The 20112-nt window shown below is 37.8% G+C and overlaps 1 protein-coding gene across 3 annotated transcripts in view; it reads right to left on the bottom strand.

Annotated features, from left to right (window-relative positions):
- Positions 1 to 1307: 1307 nt before the first annotated feature.
- PPP1R1C (protein phosphatase 1 regulatory inhibitor subunit 1C) overlaps positions 1308 to 20112 on the bottom strand; it is a 163378-nt gene continuing 144573 nt past the window's right edge. Inside the window, exons 5-6 of one of the 3 annotated variants that reach the window (XR_005218864.1) lie at positions 4996 to 5255; positions 1308 to 1366 (exon numbers count right to left, since the gene is read on the bottom strand). Coding sequence is in view for 2 of the 3 variants with exons in the window: in XM_037850022.1 (XP_037705950.1) it covers positions 5167 to 5255 (89 nt within the window). In the remaining variant the exon portion in view is untranslated. Of the gene's footprint in view, positions 1367 to 4470; positions 5256 to 20112 lie in introns of those variants that run through there. The other 2 variants (XM_037850022.1, XM_037850023.1) reach the window with 2 other exon arrangements.

The following is a 20112-nucleotide window of genomic DNA, read 5'->3' as shown; positions in this document are numbered from 1 at the left end:
ACTATTTTCCTGATACCTGTATTCCCAGAACCTAAAACAATGTCCAGCATGTTGTAGACATTCACGGATATTTATTGAATGATGGAGTAGAATTTTGGTCTTCTGCCTCTAAAGTGTACTTTTATTTAACTATACCACACTATCCTATGAAAAATAGTATAGATTAGAATAGTATAATGTAGAATAATTAATATCTGAATTGTTATATCCAGCTACAGGTCTATAATAAATGTTGCATTTTAAGTGGCAAACTAGTAAATATTAATATTTTCAACTATTGGACATCTATAACTAGTCAGTGCTTCCTTTAGATATCCCAGGGAAGAGGAAAGTCTCTGAATTCCGTTCATGTAGGAAGCACGTACTACTGGCTGTTCAGCCAACATCCATGTTCCCTCTCTGCCTTACAGTGGCAAATACTGGTTAAAAAATATTTATTTTCTCCGAATCTCTTGTGCCTAAAGGTGGCCCTGTGACACAGTTGTGGCCCAGGAGACATTAGTTGAAGATTTCTGGGAATGCTTTGCTTGACTGCTGTAGATTCTTTCCCTTTCCCTTTCCACTGTTCTTCCTCTTGGAACAGGACCGATGCCTGGTATAGCAGCTCTCTTATGACCCTGAGGTCACAGCTCTGAGAATGTTAAGGAAATACTAAAAGTGCTTGGGTATCTGTTGGTTTCTTGAGCCAGTGTTCCAGTTCTGGACTTCTTACTGCATGACACAAACATACCTTTATGCCACTGTTTGCTGGGTTTTTAATTATTTGCTGCCAAGTGCTTTCACAGTTGACAAAATTTTGAGCTTCCCAAGTATAAATCTAAGCAAAAATTCTGGACCTCACTTTTCCCATCTTATAGATGTACACCAGAGAGCAGTGAGGTTTTTCCAGCTCAAAACACTGTACAGTCTCTAGGCTAACTTCACCCCTTGGAAATAAAACCAAGGCAGTGTGCTCTGCAAACTCAGAAGTTTATTTCACAGTATTTCAGGTAGTCTTCTGGTGACTGCCTACTTTTGCAAGTTAACACTTGTTCTGAATAATAATGAAGAATCATTTTGTTGACTATACCCTAATATTGTATCACTTTTTGGATTCTAACATGGTAGTGGTATATACTGCTGGGATTTGCTATGCTCTTTCACTGAAATTAGTCTCATTGATACTAAAAGGCAGAAAAAAAGGAAGGAAAAATAAAGCTAGCCATGTTTGTAGAGTGAGAAAGAAATAATTGTAGATGAATCCAATACGATCATAATCTACTTTTCCAGAATTAAGCCTCCGAACTTCTAAGTTACCTTCTTCACCTGCTTTTCTCTCTAATTCATTCTCACATTCATCTTCCTCTTTAGACCAAGTCTCCATTATCTGCACAAAATAGATTATTAAATAAAGTGAGAGGAGTGGCTGCACTGATGTTTATATCCACAAAGTGAAAGCATCTCAAATTGAATGTCAAGAAATTTTCCAGTGTTTAATGGGTAGCCTTCCTATAAAATGCTGCCAGGCACCTATGCATTCATGAACGTTATTTCATTAAATTCTCACAGCATTGCAAAGTAGATGCCTTTATCTCTATTGCAGTGTGACTTGTTTGGGAGGTTTGCAAAGATTAGCCCTTAATTACATAAAATATCATTTAAAACTAAAGATGTCATCCATCATTTTCCAAATGCTCTTTTTTCCTTTGATACATGAGTTTCTCAGAATGTTATAAGATCTAATAGTTTCTTCAACAGATTGAGCATTTCAATAGCATAAATATTTTTATTATGTAATATACCTCCTTGGATGTTGAGAACTGGTTTTTGGAATTAGGACTTAGAAAATAAGTAAGGGCATTTCTTCCCCTATTCCCATACCTCAGGGAAAGCAAATGCTCAGAATTACATGTGAGCATAAACATTTGAATGTAGATGGAAGATATGCTTTTTTCTATTATTAAATGACTTTTTTGAACTGTTTTCCTTTTTAGATGATAGAAATAGACTGACTTTTTAAAATTAATGCAGTATAAGTAGTTTGTTTATGAATTCATAAATCCACATTGTAATTCAGTGAATTCTGTAATATTTAAGTTACTAGGCAATATTTGGACATCACCTCTACTGTATTTGTTTAACATTCTTTTTAAAATTTACTTTAAATATAGTCACACTTTAAACTTGCAGCATCCTGAGCAACGGTAGCTATAAAATCATGATGTGGGGGTTTCTGGAGGTGTATTTTTTTTTCTAAAACATTATAACAGTATTTATAACTATAAAAATAATTTGTCCTTAGCCAACCTACAATCAACTTACTTTCCACAATGTAGAAAACATTGGCATAGATTGAATTACAGTTCAAAGTGGATGGTGAACACATTTTTAAAACAGAAATTAGATTTAGAATTTTATATTTTCTATAGACACTTGCTTTTGCCAACTGTGAAAAGAAAAACGGATTACAAAATTATTGTACAATAGAAAGAACCTTGGCCTAGAATTCTGTCCTGCCCTGCTACCCTCTATGCTTTAATTTTCTCATGTGTAGAAGGAAGAGAAAATTACCCCTAGCTTATCAACCTGGCAGAAACTTTCTTAGATTCAGCAATAAGCAAATGAAGAAGCAAGTGGCCAGGATGATGAGAATGTTTTGTAGGTAACTGGTGATGTTTTAATCCAGAGTTGCAACCACTTAGGAGATGACATCAGAACATTCTTCAGTATCTGAATGGCTATGATACACGAAAGGAGTAAAAGAGTTGGAGTTGTAAGGGAGAGAGAGAGTTTAACATAAAGAAGAACAATTAGAGATTTTTGGTTGGTTGGGGCACAGCTTGAATTACTCAGGAATGTGTAGGTTAATCAGTCTGTTGTCTGTAATGTTGAAGAGTATCACCCATTTGATAAGGTGGTTTTTAAGGTAGTTTCTAACTCTAACAACAACAATTAACATCAGTTATTGAATGCTCACTAAGCTGGGCTAAGTGTTTTATAGATCTTATCTCATTTAATTCTCACAGCAACCCAGTAGGATAAGTATGATTGTCCCATTTTAAAAATGGAAAAACCGAGTCTAAAAGCTGGTAGAGGTTGAATTTGAACCCAAATCAGAGTGACTTAAGGCCTACAAGTCATTTTATTATACTGTACTATAAACATGGTCTGGGAAATATATTTTTTGTTTTGTTTCGATCAGAACATTTTGCTCATTCAGTCAAACGTTATCTTCTGAAAAATTTTTTGTTGTAACTATAATTTTATGAAAAGGAAACTGAAAAGCCATTATCTCAGCTGGTTTCCTTCAAATTTCTGAGAAAGTCAGTATATTCCCAAGAAAAACTTGAGCTTTTAATTTTGATCTCTTTGTGTTTTGAGAGTAGAGAACAGCAGAATCCAGAAGCCATGCTGTTTATTTCCCCAAATGATGTTACAAAATCAGCAAAAGCTTTGGTTTCTTTTTTGGTTCTCTGAATCCTTTTGAAAAACATTTATAAAAGTGTCTGTTCAATGAAAAGGAAGGGAAATTTTATTTTTTAGTACCTCAGGGTGCCTCAGATAAGCTCAAGGGGTGTTGGGATGTTTTCCAAACACAAATATTTCAAAATCGCTTAAAACAAATACATGCCTTAATCAGGTTTTAAGTAGAGAGAAACTTAGGAAATCAAACAAACAGCCATAGCAGATGATCTGGAAAGTCTGGAAAGTTTTGGGAGAAACTGGCTTAACAGAAAGAAAAGGGGAGAGAAGAGTGAAGGAAGGACAGAAGGAAACAAGGAAGAAGTTTGGAAACAGAGTAACATTCATCCTCGTAGTACTATTCATCAATGATTTTTGCATTTATTTCCTTGGGGAAAATATACTAAGAAAAGTGATTTTTATCTCTTCTGGATTCTTACTTTACTGCCTTGAATCTTGATATATCAAAAATCCCACAGTAGGATTTCACATTTGATTTCTTTTTCCCTGTCTTAATTTCCTTCTTTACTGGCATTTGAGAAATCTTTTCATTTTTTTTCTTCCATGAAACATTTGAACCTCACTAGCATTATCAATATTGGTACCAAATTGGGCATTCTTCCCTCCCCACTAAATTTTGTGGTATTGATACTTTGCATTCAAGTACCATGACTGATGAATATTGTTCAGAAGGCCAGAACTTTGAATAATCAAAAAGCCATATTCTATAAATACATACTGTCTTGGAGAAACCTTGCCTTATACTTACGTTTTATCTTTTCTGCCAGTTCTATAGGGGAGGAATTATCTTTCTTTCATTTTTATAACCCCTAGCAGAGTGCCTTCCTATGGATAAGCTCATAAAAAATAAGACATTGAATTAATTAATGAGTGAATACATGCATGAATTAATGGAGCTTATTTTATGACATAGCAGGTTTATAAAATACTAATAGTTCGTTAAGATGCAATAGAAATACTACTATTCAAGTAATAGCAAAAATAAAGTCATGGCCGGAGAGGAGGGATTTAGCATATTTTATTTTAGATTAATAATCTGTCTTAATAACCAGAGAAAATGCCAGGGAATACATCTATCACAGTTTAGAAAATAAAGAGATTTCTATAATTCCTCAAGTAACCGTTAATGTCTTGTTGGGGAGAAAGAAATGTTTAATACCTAAAGGCTAATATGATGTGGGCTTTCAAATTTTCATCATTTTGAAATAAATACTGTGTAATTCTTTATATCGGAGCTGATAAATGCTGATCTTAACTTAAAAGTCCACTTTTCATTAAATATTTCTCTTTACATTAAACCCAGACACACAGTCATAGCTAAATGTTTTAACGTTTATCTTTTACTCTTAAAATGATGCTATTTACATTTGACCTTAGATGGCAAATTATATCAGTAGGACATTAGGGATTAAGCTCTGGTGGTATTAAAGTTACAACACTCACATGTTTGCAAATTTCTAAGTCATTAAAAAAAGAATCACCATAAAATAAATGCTTATTCTTTGATTATAAATAATATGGAACAATTTGTACTTAGTTCTAAAATTCAGTCAGGAGGGCTTCCCAGAAGGTGTATTACTACTGTATGAGTGTAAAGTGCAAAGATGGAGTGCTCTGGAAGTCAAGCAGTGGAGTTCCATGGAATAGTCAGAAAAGTTAATAGTTCTGTTATTCCCAAGAAGCCTTCTTGCTGCAGACCCGTAATTAATGGTCCCACTTCTCCTCTTTTTCATTTACGCCTTCTTCTTCTTCAGGGACTGCTGTTTCATTCTGGCCTTTCAGATGCTTAACCCCTGAAATTATAAAAATTTAGGCTCAATTTAAGTGAAATTTATTTCTGGCACATTCACTGCTTTGCTGCAAGAGAGAAAGAAAATGAGTGGAAAGTTTTCATGGTTGTGTATGTGTTTTTCTCCAAGAATTTCAACAATGTAATCCTATATAAACCTCTTAATTCACTGAGCAATAGAAACATACCCAGCCAAATTTCCATTAGAGGCAGGCTATCTTTTATAATTAAATCTTCTCCATTAAGAATTGCATCACAGCCTATTAAAAACCTGTTAACTAAAAATCTGCTCACAGGCTCCTATTGTATTCTGACAGATCTATCATTTAGTTAGAATATTTCTTTTGGCATCCCTGAACTCTATTACAACAAGAATCATTAAAACCTCTAGAAACAAAAGGCCTATAATTTCTTTGGGTGCCATTTCTGTAACTTGTAAACAATAAAAAAAAGTCACAATATTATTGGTCTTCTTTAGGAATCTGAGCCAGCCTTTGTGTTCCTCCCATTACTGTAATTTATGCTTTAACAAGGCTAATATATTCATTCCCTGAATTGACCACTCCATGCTCCCTCCGTCATCCATGGCTTTCTCATTCTGTTATCACTGCCAGAACTTTACGTCCTGCTTATCTCCCTGGCAGTCTCCCATCATCCTTCTGGTCACAGCTCACCTCTCTGTAAAGGCTCCCCTAATTCCCCAAGTTGCCTTAGCTGATCTTTCTCGTATTACACCACTGCACTTGGAACACCTTCTCTTGTAGCAGTTAACATCATAGAACTGTATTTGTTTACATATCTTTCTCCTCATTAGAGCAAACATCAAGAAGTTAGGGATTCTGTAGTTTTCCTTTCTAGTCCTAGGCACAGTGCCTGGCAAACAGTAGGTGCTGATTAACATATATTGCCTAAATGATTGTTTGGATTAATGGCGTAACAAACAATTTGGCATATGGCTTTAGCTCTTCCAAAATACTGTATCCTTCAATTCTTTTTCAAAAGTAATTCAAATTGGGAGTATAAATATGAAGGCATACTACCACCACACTCAAAATTATCCTTCATTTCACTTGTTTCTATTCTGTTAATATAGCATACTAGTTGAAACTCCATGAATATACTGATACTTGAAAAAAAGTATACATTTTCTATAATCTAGAAAATTGGTTTATAAGATTTTTCTCGGTATTATTTAAAAACACTCCAGTTAGAATTGCGAAATTAAAGGAAGTCATTACTTATTTGCTATGAAACAAAAAGACTCAAGAAACGTATGAATTTGCATGTACGGCAGTCAGCAAGCTTCTGAATGCTATTTGGCAAAGTATGATTTCCTTGGTCTTAGTGGATTATCTTGCAAAAATATTTGATCAGTTGTAATAATATTTAAATACTTTAATTTCATCTTCAAACAAGGATCACTCAATTCCTGTTGACCCAAGATTGTAGAATTTTTTTTTTCAAGAAATGGAACTTATTTCATATAATTACAAATTACATGGGGAAAAAAAGAGGTCTACATGTTAAGGGGAAGGGAAGAAAGGTCACTGAGCATCCAGTCACTGTGCTAGGGTCTCAGACTCATGAGTCACTGAAGCCTCCTGGGCACAAAGTTGGTAGATTCATGGATGGTGAAATTCAGACTCAGAGAAGATAACGTTATAAGGATATAGCCTTATAAATCTCCATTGTTAGGTGACTTGAACTCATTCTTACCTTTAGATTTTTGGATGCTGACATACAGTTTCCTATCATTCTCCCGATCTTTGGTTCAGAGTACCAGAGTACCAATTAACCTGGGATCTGGGGTCTTGGAATTCCCTCTGAAATATTAAAGCAACTTGCCATTCTTTATTGAGCTGAGGTTGTCTGTGCCTCCCTGGATTTACAAAGCTTCTGTGATTTCAGAGCTCATACTTTCTTCCACAAGGAAACTATGGAGTAATGAAGTTGTGTACAAGACAGTTTTCTTTAAATGAGGGTTTATGACCTACTGGCAAATTTGATTTGCCCATATGATGTAGTTGAACATAAAAAGAAAAAAAATCAGTCATTAAAATATCTAACTTACTAAACATTAATCAACCTTTTCCCACACTTGAGTGTAGGTCTACTTGCTTACCCTGATCCACATTTAATTCATTTTATAATAATAATGATCACAAGGTTATATAAGAAAGTCATTCCTTTTTTTCAGGTAAAATCACTCACTTGGATAAACATTGGAAGTTTTCTTTCTTAGCCTTATTTGATTATGACAGAAACTACTTCCAGGTAGAAAATTTTAATGAGACAATAGATAGGGACATTATCACTGAGCTCTTCTGCAGAACATCTACCACAGATTCTTTGATCCCCAAAGCAATTTACACTAGCCATTTCCAAGTTGGATAATGGATGATTGGTTAATTTGTTTAAAATAGCCTTTAGGACAACCTTTCTTATTTCTTATCAGTGATACTCATTTGGTTATAGATGAAGTAATGCTGAGACTAATGTCTGATGTCTGCTGAGAACTGCTAATAATTTCTTTCTTTCTACATCCCTTCTCCACCTCAAACAGGCATATACTTTGTGTTTGAATTTTGTTTGAGCACTCTTCTGATATTTGAGTAATTATGGAGGAGAAGGAAAAGAAATTGGTCTGGGGGTGTTGATGAAATTCTGAATGTCTTCTCCTCTACCAAATGGTAGTGAGCACGTAAGAAAACACTCAATGTGCAAAGGGGCTAAGGCTCCACACCTGGTGAAGAGCATCCCGGAGCAGGCACAGATCTAGCCAGGACTGCAAATGGGGCTGAGAGAATGAGGGCAACCTAGATTCATTATGGTTAGGAGTTTTAGGTGACCACAATTTCAACACGACTCAGTAGGAGTCACCTGTTTCTAAGAACAGAACTCTTGGCAATAACAGTGTCAGCAGTTTAAGAGGGGAAATGGTTCTCTACCATGGGTGGTCAGACCTTTTCTAGATTATATTGGTTCTGGGTTTTGCATTTTGAGAGGACCATTGAAGAGAGTAACCAGGATTAAAAGTGGTCTCATGAAATCCCTTGTTGAGAGGAATTGTAGAGGAAACTGGAGTATTTAACAGAGAGAAAATTAAGAGCAAATTTCTAAAAGCCTGGGAAAAGCAATGCAATCAATCTGTGTAGCTTTTGAAGGCAGAATAGGATCAATGACTGACATTTATGTGGTAGGCACAGATTGTATCTCAAAATGAGGAAGAAAATTCCTACGTTTTTGCTGCCCAGCAATGAACATGTGAGTGAGCTCCCCATCACTGCACATGTTCAATCAAAGTTAAATGTCGATCTCTGAGCAGTTTATAGAGGGAACCCTGTTGGCAGTGTGAACTAATAATTTCACTAACATGGAGATGTTATTAATCCACAATGAGACACTCTGTCCTACTGAATGATTTGCCCTGGTGTGGGTACTATTAGTTACAACAAAATAATTATGATTTCAAACGACAGAAGTGGCCTGTTCTAGTTTGCTAATGCTGGAGAATGCAAAACACCAGAGATGGATAGGCTTTTATAAAACGGGGGTTTATTTCACTACACAGTTACAGTCTTAAGGCCACAAAGCGTCCAAAGTAACACCTCAGCAATCGGGTACCTTCACTGGAGGATGGCCAATGGCGTCCGGAAAACCTCTGTTAGCTAGGAAGGCAGCTGGCATCTGCTCCAAAGCTCCGGCCTCAAAACGGCTTTCTCCCAGGATGCTCCTCTCTAGCAAGCTTGCTCCTCTTCAAAACATCACTCCCAGCTGCACTCCGTTTTCTCCCCCCGAGTTAGCTCATTTATATAGCTCCACTGATCAAGGCCCACCCTGAATGGGCGGGGCCATGCCTCCATGGGAACATCTCATCAGAATTATCACCCACAGCTGGGTGGGGCACATTCCAAGCAAATCTAACCAGCACCAAAACTTCTGCCCCACAAAACCACAAAGATAATGGCATTTGGGGGACACAATACATTCAAACCGGCACATGGCCCAAATCCACATTTTTAAGCTAATTCACATAGGGAGTAGCAAATATAAATGGATTCTTTTGTGTTTTTACAACCACATAATTTAGACCTTAGAAATCATTCTGGACGGGAGGCGGGGCAAGATGGCGGACTGGTGAGCTGTATGTTTTAGTTACTCCTCCAGGAAAGTAGGTAGAAAGCCAGGAACTGCGTGGACTTGACACCACAGAGCAATCTGACTGGGCATACTTCATACAACACTCATGAAAATGTGAAACTGCTGAGATCAGCGAAATCTGTAAGTTTTTGTGGCCAGGGGACCCGCACCCCTCCCTGCCAGGCTCAGTCCCATGGGAGGAGGGGCTGTCAGCTCCGGGAAGGAGAAGGGAGAACTGCAATGGCAGCTCTTATTGGAAACTCATTCTACTGATCCAGACTCCAACCGTAGATAGACTGAGACCAGACACCAGAGAATCTGAGAGCAGCCAGCCCAGCAGAGAGGAGACAGGCATAGAAAAAAAAACAACACGAAAAACTCCAAAATAAAAGCGGAAGATTTTTGGAGTTCTGGTGAACATAGAAAGGGGAAGGGCAGAGCTCAGGCCCTGAGGCTCATATGCAAATCCCGAAGAAAAGCTGATCTCTCTGCCCTGTGGACCTTTCCTTAATGGCCCTAATTGCTTTGTCTCTTAGCATTTCAATAACCCATTAGATCTCTGAGGAGGGCCCTTTTTTTTCAATCCTTTTTTCTTTTTCTAAAACAATTACTCTAAGAAGCCCAGTACAGAAAGCTTCAAAGACTTGCAATTTGGGCAAGTCAAGACAAGAGCAGAACTAAGAGAGCTCTGAGACAAAAGGCAATAATCCAGTGGCTGAGAAAATTCACTAAACACCACAACTTCCCAAGAAAAGGGGGGTGTCCGCTCACAGCCATCATCCTGGTGGACAGGAAACACTCCTGCCCATCACCAGCCCCATAGCCCAGAGCTGCCCCAGACAACCCACTGTGAAGGAAGCGCTTCAAATAACAGACACACACCACAAAACTGGGCGTAGACATTAGCCTTCCCTGCAACCTCAGCTGATTGTCCCAGAGTTGGGAAGGTGGAGCAGTGTGAATTAACAAAGCCCAATTCAGCCATCATTGCAGCAGACTGGGAGCCTCTCTACACAGCCCAGCAGCCCAGAACTGCCCTGGGGGGACGGCACTCACCTGTGACATAGCACAGTCATCCCTCAACAGAGGACCAGGGGGTGCACAGCCTGGAAGAGGGGCCCACTTGCAAGTCTCAGGAGCCATACGCCAATACCAAAGACTTGTGGGTCAGTGGCAGAGACAAACTGTGGCAGGACTGAACTGAAGGATTAGACTATTGCAGCAGCTTTAAAACTTCTAGGATCATCAGGGAGATTTGATTGTTAGAGGCCACCCCACCTCCCCTGACTGCCCAGAAACACGCCCCACATACAGGGCAGGCAACACCAACTACACACGCAAGCTTGGTACACCAATTGGGACCCCACAAGACTCACTCCCCCACTCACCAAAAAGGCTAAGCATGGGAGAATCTGGCTTGTGGAGAACAGGTGGCTCGTGGACGCCACCTGCTGGTTAGTTAGAGAAAGTGTACTCCACGAAGCTGTAGATCTGATAAATTAGAGATAAGGACTTCAACTGGTCTACAAATCCCTAAAAGAACCCTATCAAGTTCAGCAAATGCCACGAGGCCAAAAACAACAGAAAATTATAAAGCATATGAAAAAACCAGACGATATGGATAACCCAAGCCCCAAGCACCCAAATCAAAAGATCAGAAGAGACACAGCACCTAGAGCAGCTACTCAAAGAACTAAAGATGAACAATGAGACCAGTAGTACGGGATATGAAGGATATCAAGAAGACCCTAGAAGAGCATAAAGAAGACATTGCAAGACTAAATAAAAAAATGGATGATCTTATGGAAATTAAAGAAACTGTTGACCAAATTAAAGAGATTCTGGACACTCATAGTACAAGACTAGAGGAAGTTGAACAACGAATCAGTGACCTGGAAGATGACAGAATGGAAAATGAAAGCATAAAAGAAAGAATGGGGAAAAAAATTGAAAAAATTGAAATGGACCTCAGGGTTATGATAGATAATATGAAACGTCCAAATATAAGACTCATTGGTGTCCCAGAAGGGGAAGAAAAGGGTAAAGGTCTAGGAAGAGTATTCAAAGAAATTGTTGGGGAAAACTTCCCAAATCTTCTAAACAACATAAATACACAAATCATAAATGCTCAGCGATCTCCAAATAGAATAAATCCAAATAAACACACTCTGAGACATATTCTGATCACACTGTCAAACACAGAAGAGAAGGAGCAAGTTCTGAAAGCAGCAAGAGAAAAGCAATTCACCACATACAAAGGAAACAGCATAAGACTAAGTAGTGACTACTCAGCAGCCACCATGGAGGCGAGAAGGCACTGGCACGATATATTTAAAATTCTGAGTGAGAAAAATTTCCAGCCAAGAATACTTTATCCAGCAAAGCTCTCCTTCAAATTTGAGGGAGAGCTTAAATTTTTCACAGACAAACAAAGGCTGAGAGAATTCGCTAACAAGAGACCTGCCCTACTGGAGATACTAAAGGGAGCCCTACAGACAGAGAAACAAAGACAGGACAGAGAGACTTGGAGAAAGGTTCAGTACTAAAGAGATTCGGTATGGGTACAATAAAGGATATTAATAGACAGAGGGGAAAAATATGGACAAACATAACCAAAGGATAAGATGGCTGATTAAAGAAATGCCTTCACGGTTATAACGTTGAATGTAAATGGATTAAACTCCCCAATTAAAAGATATAGATTCGCAGAATGGATCAAAAAAAATGAACTATCAATATGTTGCATACAAGAGACTCATCTTAGACATAGGGACACAAAGAAACTGAAAGTGAAAGGATGGAAAAAAATATTTCATGCAAGCTACAGCCAAAAGAAAGCAGGTGTAGCAATATTAATCTCAGATAAAATAGACTTTAAATGCAGGGATGTTTTGAGAGACAAAGAAGGCCACTACATACTAATAAAAGGGGCAATTCAACAAGAAGAAATAACAATCGTAAATGTCTATGCACCCAATCAAGGTGCCACAAAATACATGAGAGAAACACTGGCAAAACTAAAGGAAGCAATTGATGTTTCCACAATAATTGTGGGAGTCTTCAACACATCACTCTCTCCTATAGATAGATCAACCAGACAGAAGACCAATAAGGAAATTGAAAACCTAAACAATCTGATAAATGAATTAGATTTAACAGACCTATACAGGACATTACATCCCAAATCACCAGGATACACATACTTTTCTAGTGCTTATGGAACTTTCTCCAGAATAGATCATATGCTGGGACATAAAACAAGGCTCAATAAATTTAAAAAGATTGAAATTATTCAAAGCACATTCTCTGACCACAATGGAATAAATTAGAAGTCAATAATCATCAGAGACTTAGAAAATTCACAAATACCTGGAGGTTAAACAACACACTCCTAAACAATCAGTGGGTTAAAGAAGAAATAGCAAGAGAAATTGCTAAATATATAGAGACGAATGAAAATGAGAACACAACATACGAAAACCTATGGGATGCAGCAAAAGCAGTGCTAAGGGGGAAATTTATAGCACTAAACGCATATATTAAAAAGGAAGGAAGAGCCAAAATCAAAGAACTAATGGATCAACTGAAGAAGCTAGAAAATGAACAGCAAACCAATCCTAAACCAAGTAGAAGAAAAGAAATAACAAGGATTAAAGCAGAAGTAAATGACAGAGAGAACAAAAAAACAATAGAGAGGATAAATATCACCAAAAGATGGTTCTTTGAGAAGATCAACAAGATTGACAAGCCCCTAGCTAGACTGACAAAATAAAAAAGAGAGAAGACCCATATAAACAAAATAATGAATGAAAAAGGTGACATAACTGCAGATCCTGAAGAAATTAAAAAAATTATAAGAGGATACTATGAACAACTGTATGGCAACAAACTGGATAATGTAGAAGAACTGGACAATTTCCAGGAAACATATGAACAACCTAGACTGACTAGAGAAGAAATAGAAGACCTCAACCAACCCATCACAAGCAAAGAGATCCAATCAGTCATCAAAAATCTTCCCACAAATAAATGCCCAGGGCCAGATGGCTTCACAGGGGAATTCTACCAAACTTTCCAGAAAGAACTGACACCAATCTTACTCAAACTCTTTCAAAACAATGAAGAAAATGGAACACTACCTAACTCATTTTATGAAGTTAACATCAATCTAATACCAAAACCAGGCAAAGATGCTACAAAAAAGGAAAACTACCGGCCAATCTCCATAATGAATATAGATGCAAAAATCCTCAACAAAATACTTGCAAATCGAATCCAAAGACACATTAAAAAAATCATACACCATGACCAAGTGGGGTTCATTCCAGGCATGCATGGATGGTTCAACATAAGAAAATCAATCAATGTATTACAACACAGTAACAAGTCAAAAGGGAAAAATCAATTGATCATCTCAATAGATGCTGAAAAAGCATTCGACAAAATCCAACATCTGTTTTTGATAAAAACACTTCAAAAGGTAGGAATTGAAGGAAACTTCCTCAACATGATAAAGAGCATATATGAAAAACCCACAGCCAGCATAGTACTCAATGGTGAGAGACTGAAAGCCTTCCCTCTAAGATCAGGAACAAGACAAGGATGCCCGCTGTCACCACTGTTATTCAATATTGTGCTGGAAGTGCTAGCCAGGGCAATCCAGCAAGACAAGGAAGTAAAAGGCATCCAAATTGGAAAAGAAGAAGTAAAACTGTCATTGTTTGCAGATGATATGATCTTATATCTAGAAAACCCTGAGAAATCGGCGATACACCTACTAGAGCTAATCAACAAATTTAGCAAAGTAGCGGGATACAAGATTAATGCACATAAGTCAGTAATGTTTCTATATGCTAGAAATGAACAAACTGAAGAGACACTCAAGAAAAAGATGCCATTTTCAATAGCAACTAAAAATATCAAGTACCTAGGAATCAACTTAACCAAAGATGTAAAAGAAAACTACATAACTCTACTAAAAGAAATAGAAGGGGACCTTAAAAGATGGAAAAATATTCCATGTTCATGGATAGGAAGACTAAGTGTCATTAAGATGTCAATTCTACCCAAACTCATCTATAGATTCAATGCAATCCCAATCAAAATTCCAACAACCTACTTTGCAGATTAGGAAAAGCTAGTTATCAAATTTATTTGGAAAGGGAAGATGCCTCGAATTGCTAAAGACACTCCAAAAAAGAAAAACAAAGTGGGAGGACTTACACTCCCTGACTTTGAAGCTTATTATAAAGCCACAGTTGCCAAAACAGCATGGTACTGGCACAAAGATAGACATATAGATCAATGGAATCGAATTGAGAATTCAGAGATAGACCCTCAGATCTATGGCCGACTGATCTTTGATAAGGCCTCCAAAGTCACTGAACTGAGTCATAATGGTCTTTTCAACAAATGGGGCTGGGAGAGTTGGAGCTCCATATCCAAAAGAATGAAAGAGGACCCCTACCTCACCCCCTACACAAAAATTAACTCAAAATGGACCAAAGATCTCAATATAAAAGAAAGTACCATAAAACTCCTAGAAGATAATGTAGGAAAACATCTTCAAGACCTTGTATTAGGCGGCCACTTCCTAGACTTTACACCCAAAGCACAAGCAACAAAAGAAAAAATAGATAAATGGGAACTCCTCAAGCTTAGAAGTTTCTGCACCTCAAAGGAATTTCTCAAAAAGGTAAAGAGGCAGCCAACTCAATGAGAAAAAATTTTTGGAAACCATGTATCTGACAAAAGACTGATATCTTGCATATATAAAGAAATCCTACAACTCAATGACAATAGTACAGACAGCCCAATTATAAAATGGGCAAAAGATATGAAAAGACAGTTCTCTGAAGAGGAAATACAAATGGCCAAGAAACACATGAAAAAATGTTCAGCTTCACTAGCTATTAGAGAGATGCAAATTAAGACCACAATGAGATACCATCTAACACCGATTAGAATGGCTGCCATTAAACAAACAGGAAATTACAAGTGCTGGAGGGGATGTGGAGAAATTGGAACTCTTATTCATTGTTGGTGGGACTGTATAATGGTTCAGCCACTCTGGAAGTCAGTCTGGCAGTTCCTTAGAAAACTAGATATAGAGTTACCATTCGATCCAGCGATTGCACTTCTCGGTATATACCCGGAAGATCGGAAAGCAGTGACACAAACAGATATCTGCACGCCAATGTTCATAGCAGCATTATTCACAATTGCCAAGAGATGGAAACAACCCAAATGTCCTTCAACAGATGAGTGGATAAATAAAATGTGGTATATACACACGATGGAATACTACGCGGCAGTAAGAAGGAACGATCTCGGTGAAACATATGACAACATGGATGAACCTTGAAGACATAATGCTGAGCGAAATAAGGCCAGGCAGAAAAAGAGAAATATTATATGCTACCACTAATGTGAACTTTGAAAAATGTAAAACAAATGGTTTATAATGTAGAAGTGTAGGGGAACTAGCAATAGAGAGCAATTAAGGAAGGGGGAACAATAATCCAAGAAGAACAGATAAGCTATTTAACGTTCTGGGGATGCCCAGGAATGACTATGGTCTGTTAATTTCTGATGGATATAGTAGGAACAAGTTCACAGAAATGTTGCTATATTAGGTAACTTTCTTGGGGTAAAGTAGGAACATGTTGGAAGTTAAGCAGTTATCTTAGGTTAGTTGTCTTTTTCTTACTCCCTTGTTATGGTCTCTTTGAAATGTTCTTTTATTGTATGTTTGTTTTCTTTTTAACTTTTTTTTCATACAGTTGATTTAAAAAAGAAGAGAAAGTTAAAAAAAAAAAAAAGAAAAACAAGGAAAAAAAGATGTAGTGCCCCCTTGAGGAATCTGTGGAGAATGCAGGGGTATTCGCCTACCCGACCTCGATGGTTGCTAACATGACCACAGACATAGGGGACTGGTGGTTTGATGGGTTGAGCCCTCTACCATAGGTTTTACCCTTGGGAAGACGGTTGCTGCAAAGGAGAGGCTAGGCCTCCCTATGGTTGTGCCTAAGAGCCTCCTCCCGAATGCCTCTTTGTTGCTCAGATATGGCCCTCTCTCTCTGGCTAAGCCAACTTGAAAGGTGAAATCACTGCCCTCCCCCCCTACGTGGGATCAGACACCCAGGCGAGTGAATCTCCCTGGCAACGTGGAATATGACTCCCAGGGAGGAATGTAGACCTCGCATCGTGGGACGGAGAACATCTTCTTGACCAAAAGGGGGATGTGAAAGGAAATGAAATAAGCTTCAGTGGCAGAGAGATTCCAAAAGGAGCCGAGAGGTCACTCTGGTGGGCACTCTTACGCACACTTTAGATAACCCTTTTTAGGTTCTAAAGAATTGGGGTAGCTGGTGGTGGATACCTGAAACTATCAAACTATAACCTAGAACCCATGAATCTCGAAGACAGTTGTATAAAAATGTAGCTTATGAGGGGTGACAATGGGATTGGGAAAGCCATAAGGACCACACTCCACTTTGTCTAGTTTATGGATGGATGAGTAGAAAAATAGGGGAAGGAAACAAACAGACAAAGGTACCCAGTGTTTTTTTTTACTTCAATTGCTCTTTTTCACTCTAATTATTATTCTTGTTATTTTTGTGTGTGTGCTAATGAAGGTGTCAGGGATTGATTTAGGTGATGAATGTACAACTGTGTAATGGTACTGTGAACAATTGAAAGTATGATTTGTTTTGTATGACTGTGTGGTATGTGAATATATCTCAATAAAATGAGGATTAAAAAAAAAAAAAAAAGAAATCATTCTGAAGTCCTCTAGGGAATTTTGTGAGTTCCCCAAATTGAGGAAAGAAGGGCTCCAACTAGGAGCAGGCATTTATTAATGATAGACTTGTTAAATCAAGGGAAACAACAAACCCGATTTCTATATGCAAAAGCTATTTGCCAAATACATGTAACAGATAACAGTTTTCTGATGGCCTGCTATGTAGAAACGCATGGCAGTAGGAAAATGGCTTCCTAATGGCTTCTTGGGTATTGATGCTCCAACTTTTCCTATACTTGAACATAATTTAACCTATAATATGGTATAGCAAGGTCCCTCAGTAAAGTCCCATCATCCCTCAGATTGAAAATGGGTTTTGCATTTCCTAAAATGCTTTCACATGCACTGTATTTTGCTTAATCCTCTTGTCACTCATTTATAATAAATAAGCTATACTTTAATATACTGTGTTTCCATAGAGATCAAGTGACATAATGATTTCATTCCAAAGATAAAAACATATGTCCTGAACTCACCTTAAATCTGTCCCATTCTACAGATAATCTCTCTTCTAATATATTGACTGATCAGTTAGTATAAACCGCAAATCAACACATGGTCATTTTGCTTAACTCGGCCTTACTTGCTGAAGCATTTCTCTGCAGAAGAATAAATGCGTAATACCCTTCTCTCTTCATTATACATGGCACAGAGACAACACAGTTATGTGACATTCATAAGAAACTGTATATTTCACATATGTTTTTACCTTTCATATATTTTAACAAAGCTGTTGACCAAGAGTAAAGCTGACATGTAAGTTTTAGTAGCAAATACTAAAGAGAAGGTAGGAGAGGAGATACTCTTACACACCGTGCCAGTTTGAATGTATTGTGTCCCCCAAATGCCATTATCTTTGATGTAGTTTTGTGGGGCAGATGTTTTGGTGCTGATTAGATTTGCTTGGAATGTGCCCCACCCAGCTGTGGGTGATGACTCTGATGAGATATTCCCATGGAGGCATGGCCCCACCCATTCAGGGTGGGCCTTGATCAGTGGAGCCATGTAAATGAGCTGACTCAAAGAGAAGGAACTCAGTGCAGCTGTGAGTGACATTTTGAAGAGGAACAAGCTTGCTAGAGAGGAACATCCTGGGAGAAAGACATTTTGAAACCAGAACTTTGGAGCAGAAGCCAGCCACGTGCCTTCCCAGCTAACAGAGGTTTTCCGGACGCTATTGGCCATCCTCCAGTGAAGGTTCCCGATTGCTGATGTGTTCCCTTGGACACTTTATAGCCTTAAGACTGTAACTGTGTAGCCAAATAAACTCCCTTTTTATAAAAGCCAATCCTTCTCTGGTGTTTTGCATTCCGCAGCATTAGCAAACTAGAACATACACTATCATTAGAATTATCAGTTTGAATAACAATTTTGGAAAAATCTGAGATCATCTATCAAATCCCATCTTTATCAGTAATTCTGAGGCAAGATGATATATTTTGTTTTAATTTTGTGAAGATTCTGCTCAGCCTAGGATGAGAATCAGTTTGATAGACTGAGTGCCTCTTTAGCTCCCTACAGTAACGTGCCCTTCTAACACCACTGTATTCTTCTGAAGTGAATGCATTTCACATTAGCCTGGAAATAGAGTTAAATTTTTAAGCCCACACATAATGGAGCTAAATGGCATTAGGCGATTTCACCTTAGAAAGAGACAGAATGGCTTCCTGGCCTGTAAGATTTGACTGCAATTGACTGAACACAATGCCACATCTAAAATTTTAAAAATGCATCCATCAGCAGGAGTCAGTGGTTAGCCTTGAAAACATTAAAAATAAAATAACAAAAGGTGTGTTGCATTTATAGCCACAGAGGAAAATACTGGCATGTTTTATAATGTGTCCAGAGGAGGTACTGTGCTAGCATTTTAGAAGGCCCTGTCCTTCTGGCAGGGTAGTTACCTCTTGAAGCAGTGGTCACTACAGACTACTGTAGCCTGATGTCAATATATAATCACATAACCAAATCATCCAGCTCTGATTCTAAGCTCACCGGAGAGATCCTCTGATAACAACAGAGCTATCTCACTAGTACCCTGACCAGACTAATATTGTCTTCTCTACCTGACAGTAATATTTCTTATTTTGAATTAACAAATTGGTATTCTAGTTTTATATGTCACTCTAACTATGCTTTTTATTGAATACAAATATCCCCAATTCACCTGACTCTGGGTAACCATCAAGAGTCTGCCAAGAGGCTGGCTCTGGCCAGAATGAGAGACTCATTCTGGCCAGAAGTAAGTGGCAACTTGCAGTGACCTCTGCAGGTGGGGGCAAGAAGGCCGCCTGCTGGTGTCCCTGCTCTTGTACTCCTTGAATTAAACAAGGGACTGTTGAGAGCTAAACCTCTCAAACATCTGTCCTTCTGTGTTTTAATCACATATTTGGTGAGCAATGTTTCTTTATAAACAACCTTTTTTCCAACTACAGAAATATATGTTTCTTTTATCATGTTTATAATATCAGAGTTTTAAAAACATAGGCTGCAAAATTAGGGATAGCTGATATCTAATCCAAGTTTTACCTATTTTCTAACATTGAAAATACGACCTAACTTCTTTAAGCATAATATATCATCTCTAAATGATAATTATATCTAAGTTCTAGGATCTTTTAGGAGGATTAAATGAAATAATACATAAAACATTTACAAATTTATATCTATAAATTCTTTATTTGCATTAGCTTTTCTAATCCTGATAAAACCCCATGAGGTAGGTACTACTTTTAGCCCAATTTAATGCATGAAGAAAATGAGTCATAGAGCAATGAAGTACTTTAAGTAGGGAGTACAAGGTCACACAGGGAATCGGTAAAGAACTGCATTAGGGAAGTCTGGTTAAAACTTAAGTTTTGTTTGGAGCATTTGGCTATTCTGTCTCTTCAGATATATGCACACGGACAGATTTGTAACA

This window comes from Choloepus didactylus, chromosome 9 (assembly GCF_015220235.1).
Source record: "Choloepus didactylus isolate mChoDid1 chromosome 9, mChoDid1.pri, whole genome shotgun sequence".
NCBI lineage: Eukaryota > Metazoa > Chordata > Mammalia > Pilosa > Megalonychidae > Choloepus > Choloepus didactylus.
The sequence above is the reverse complement of the archived record's forward strand: the minus strand, read 5'-3'. Positions and strand labels throughout refer to the sequence as shown.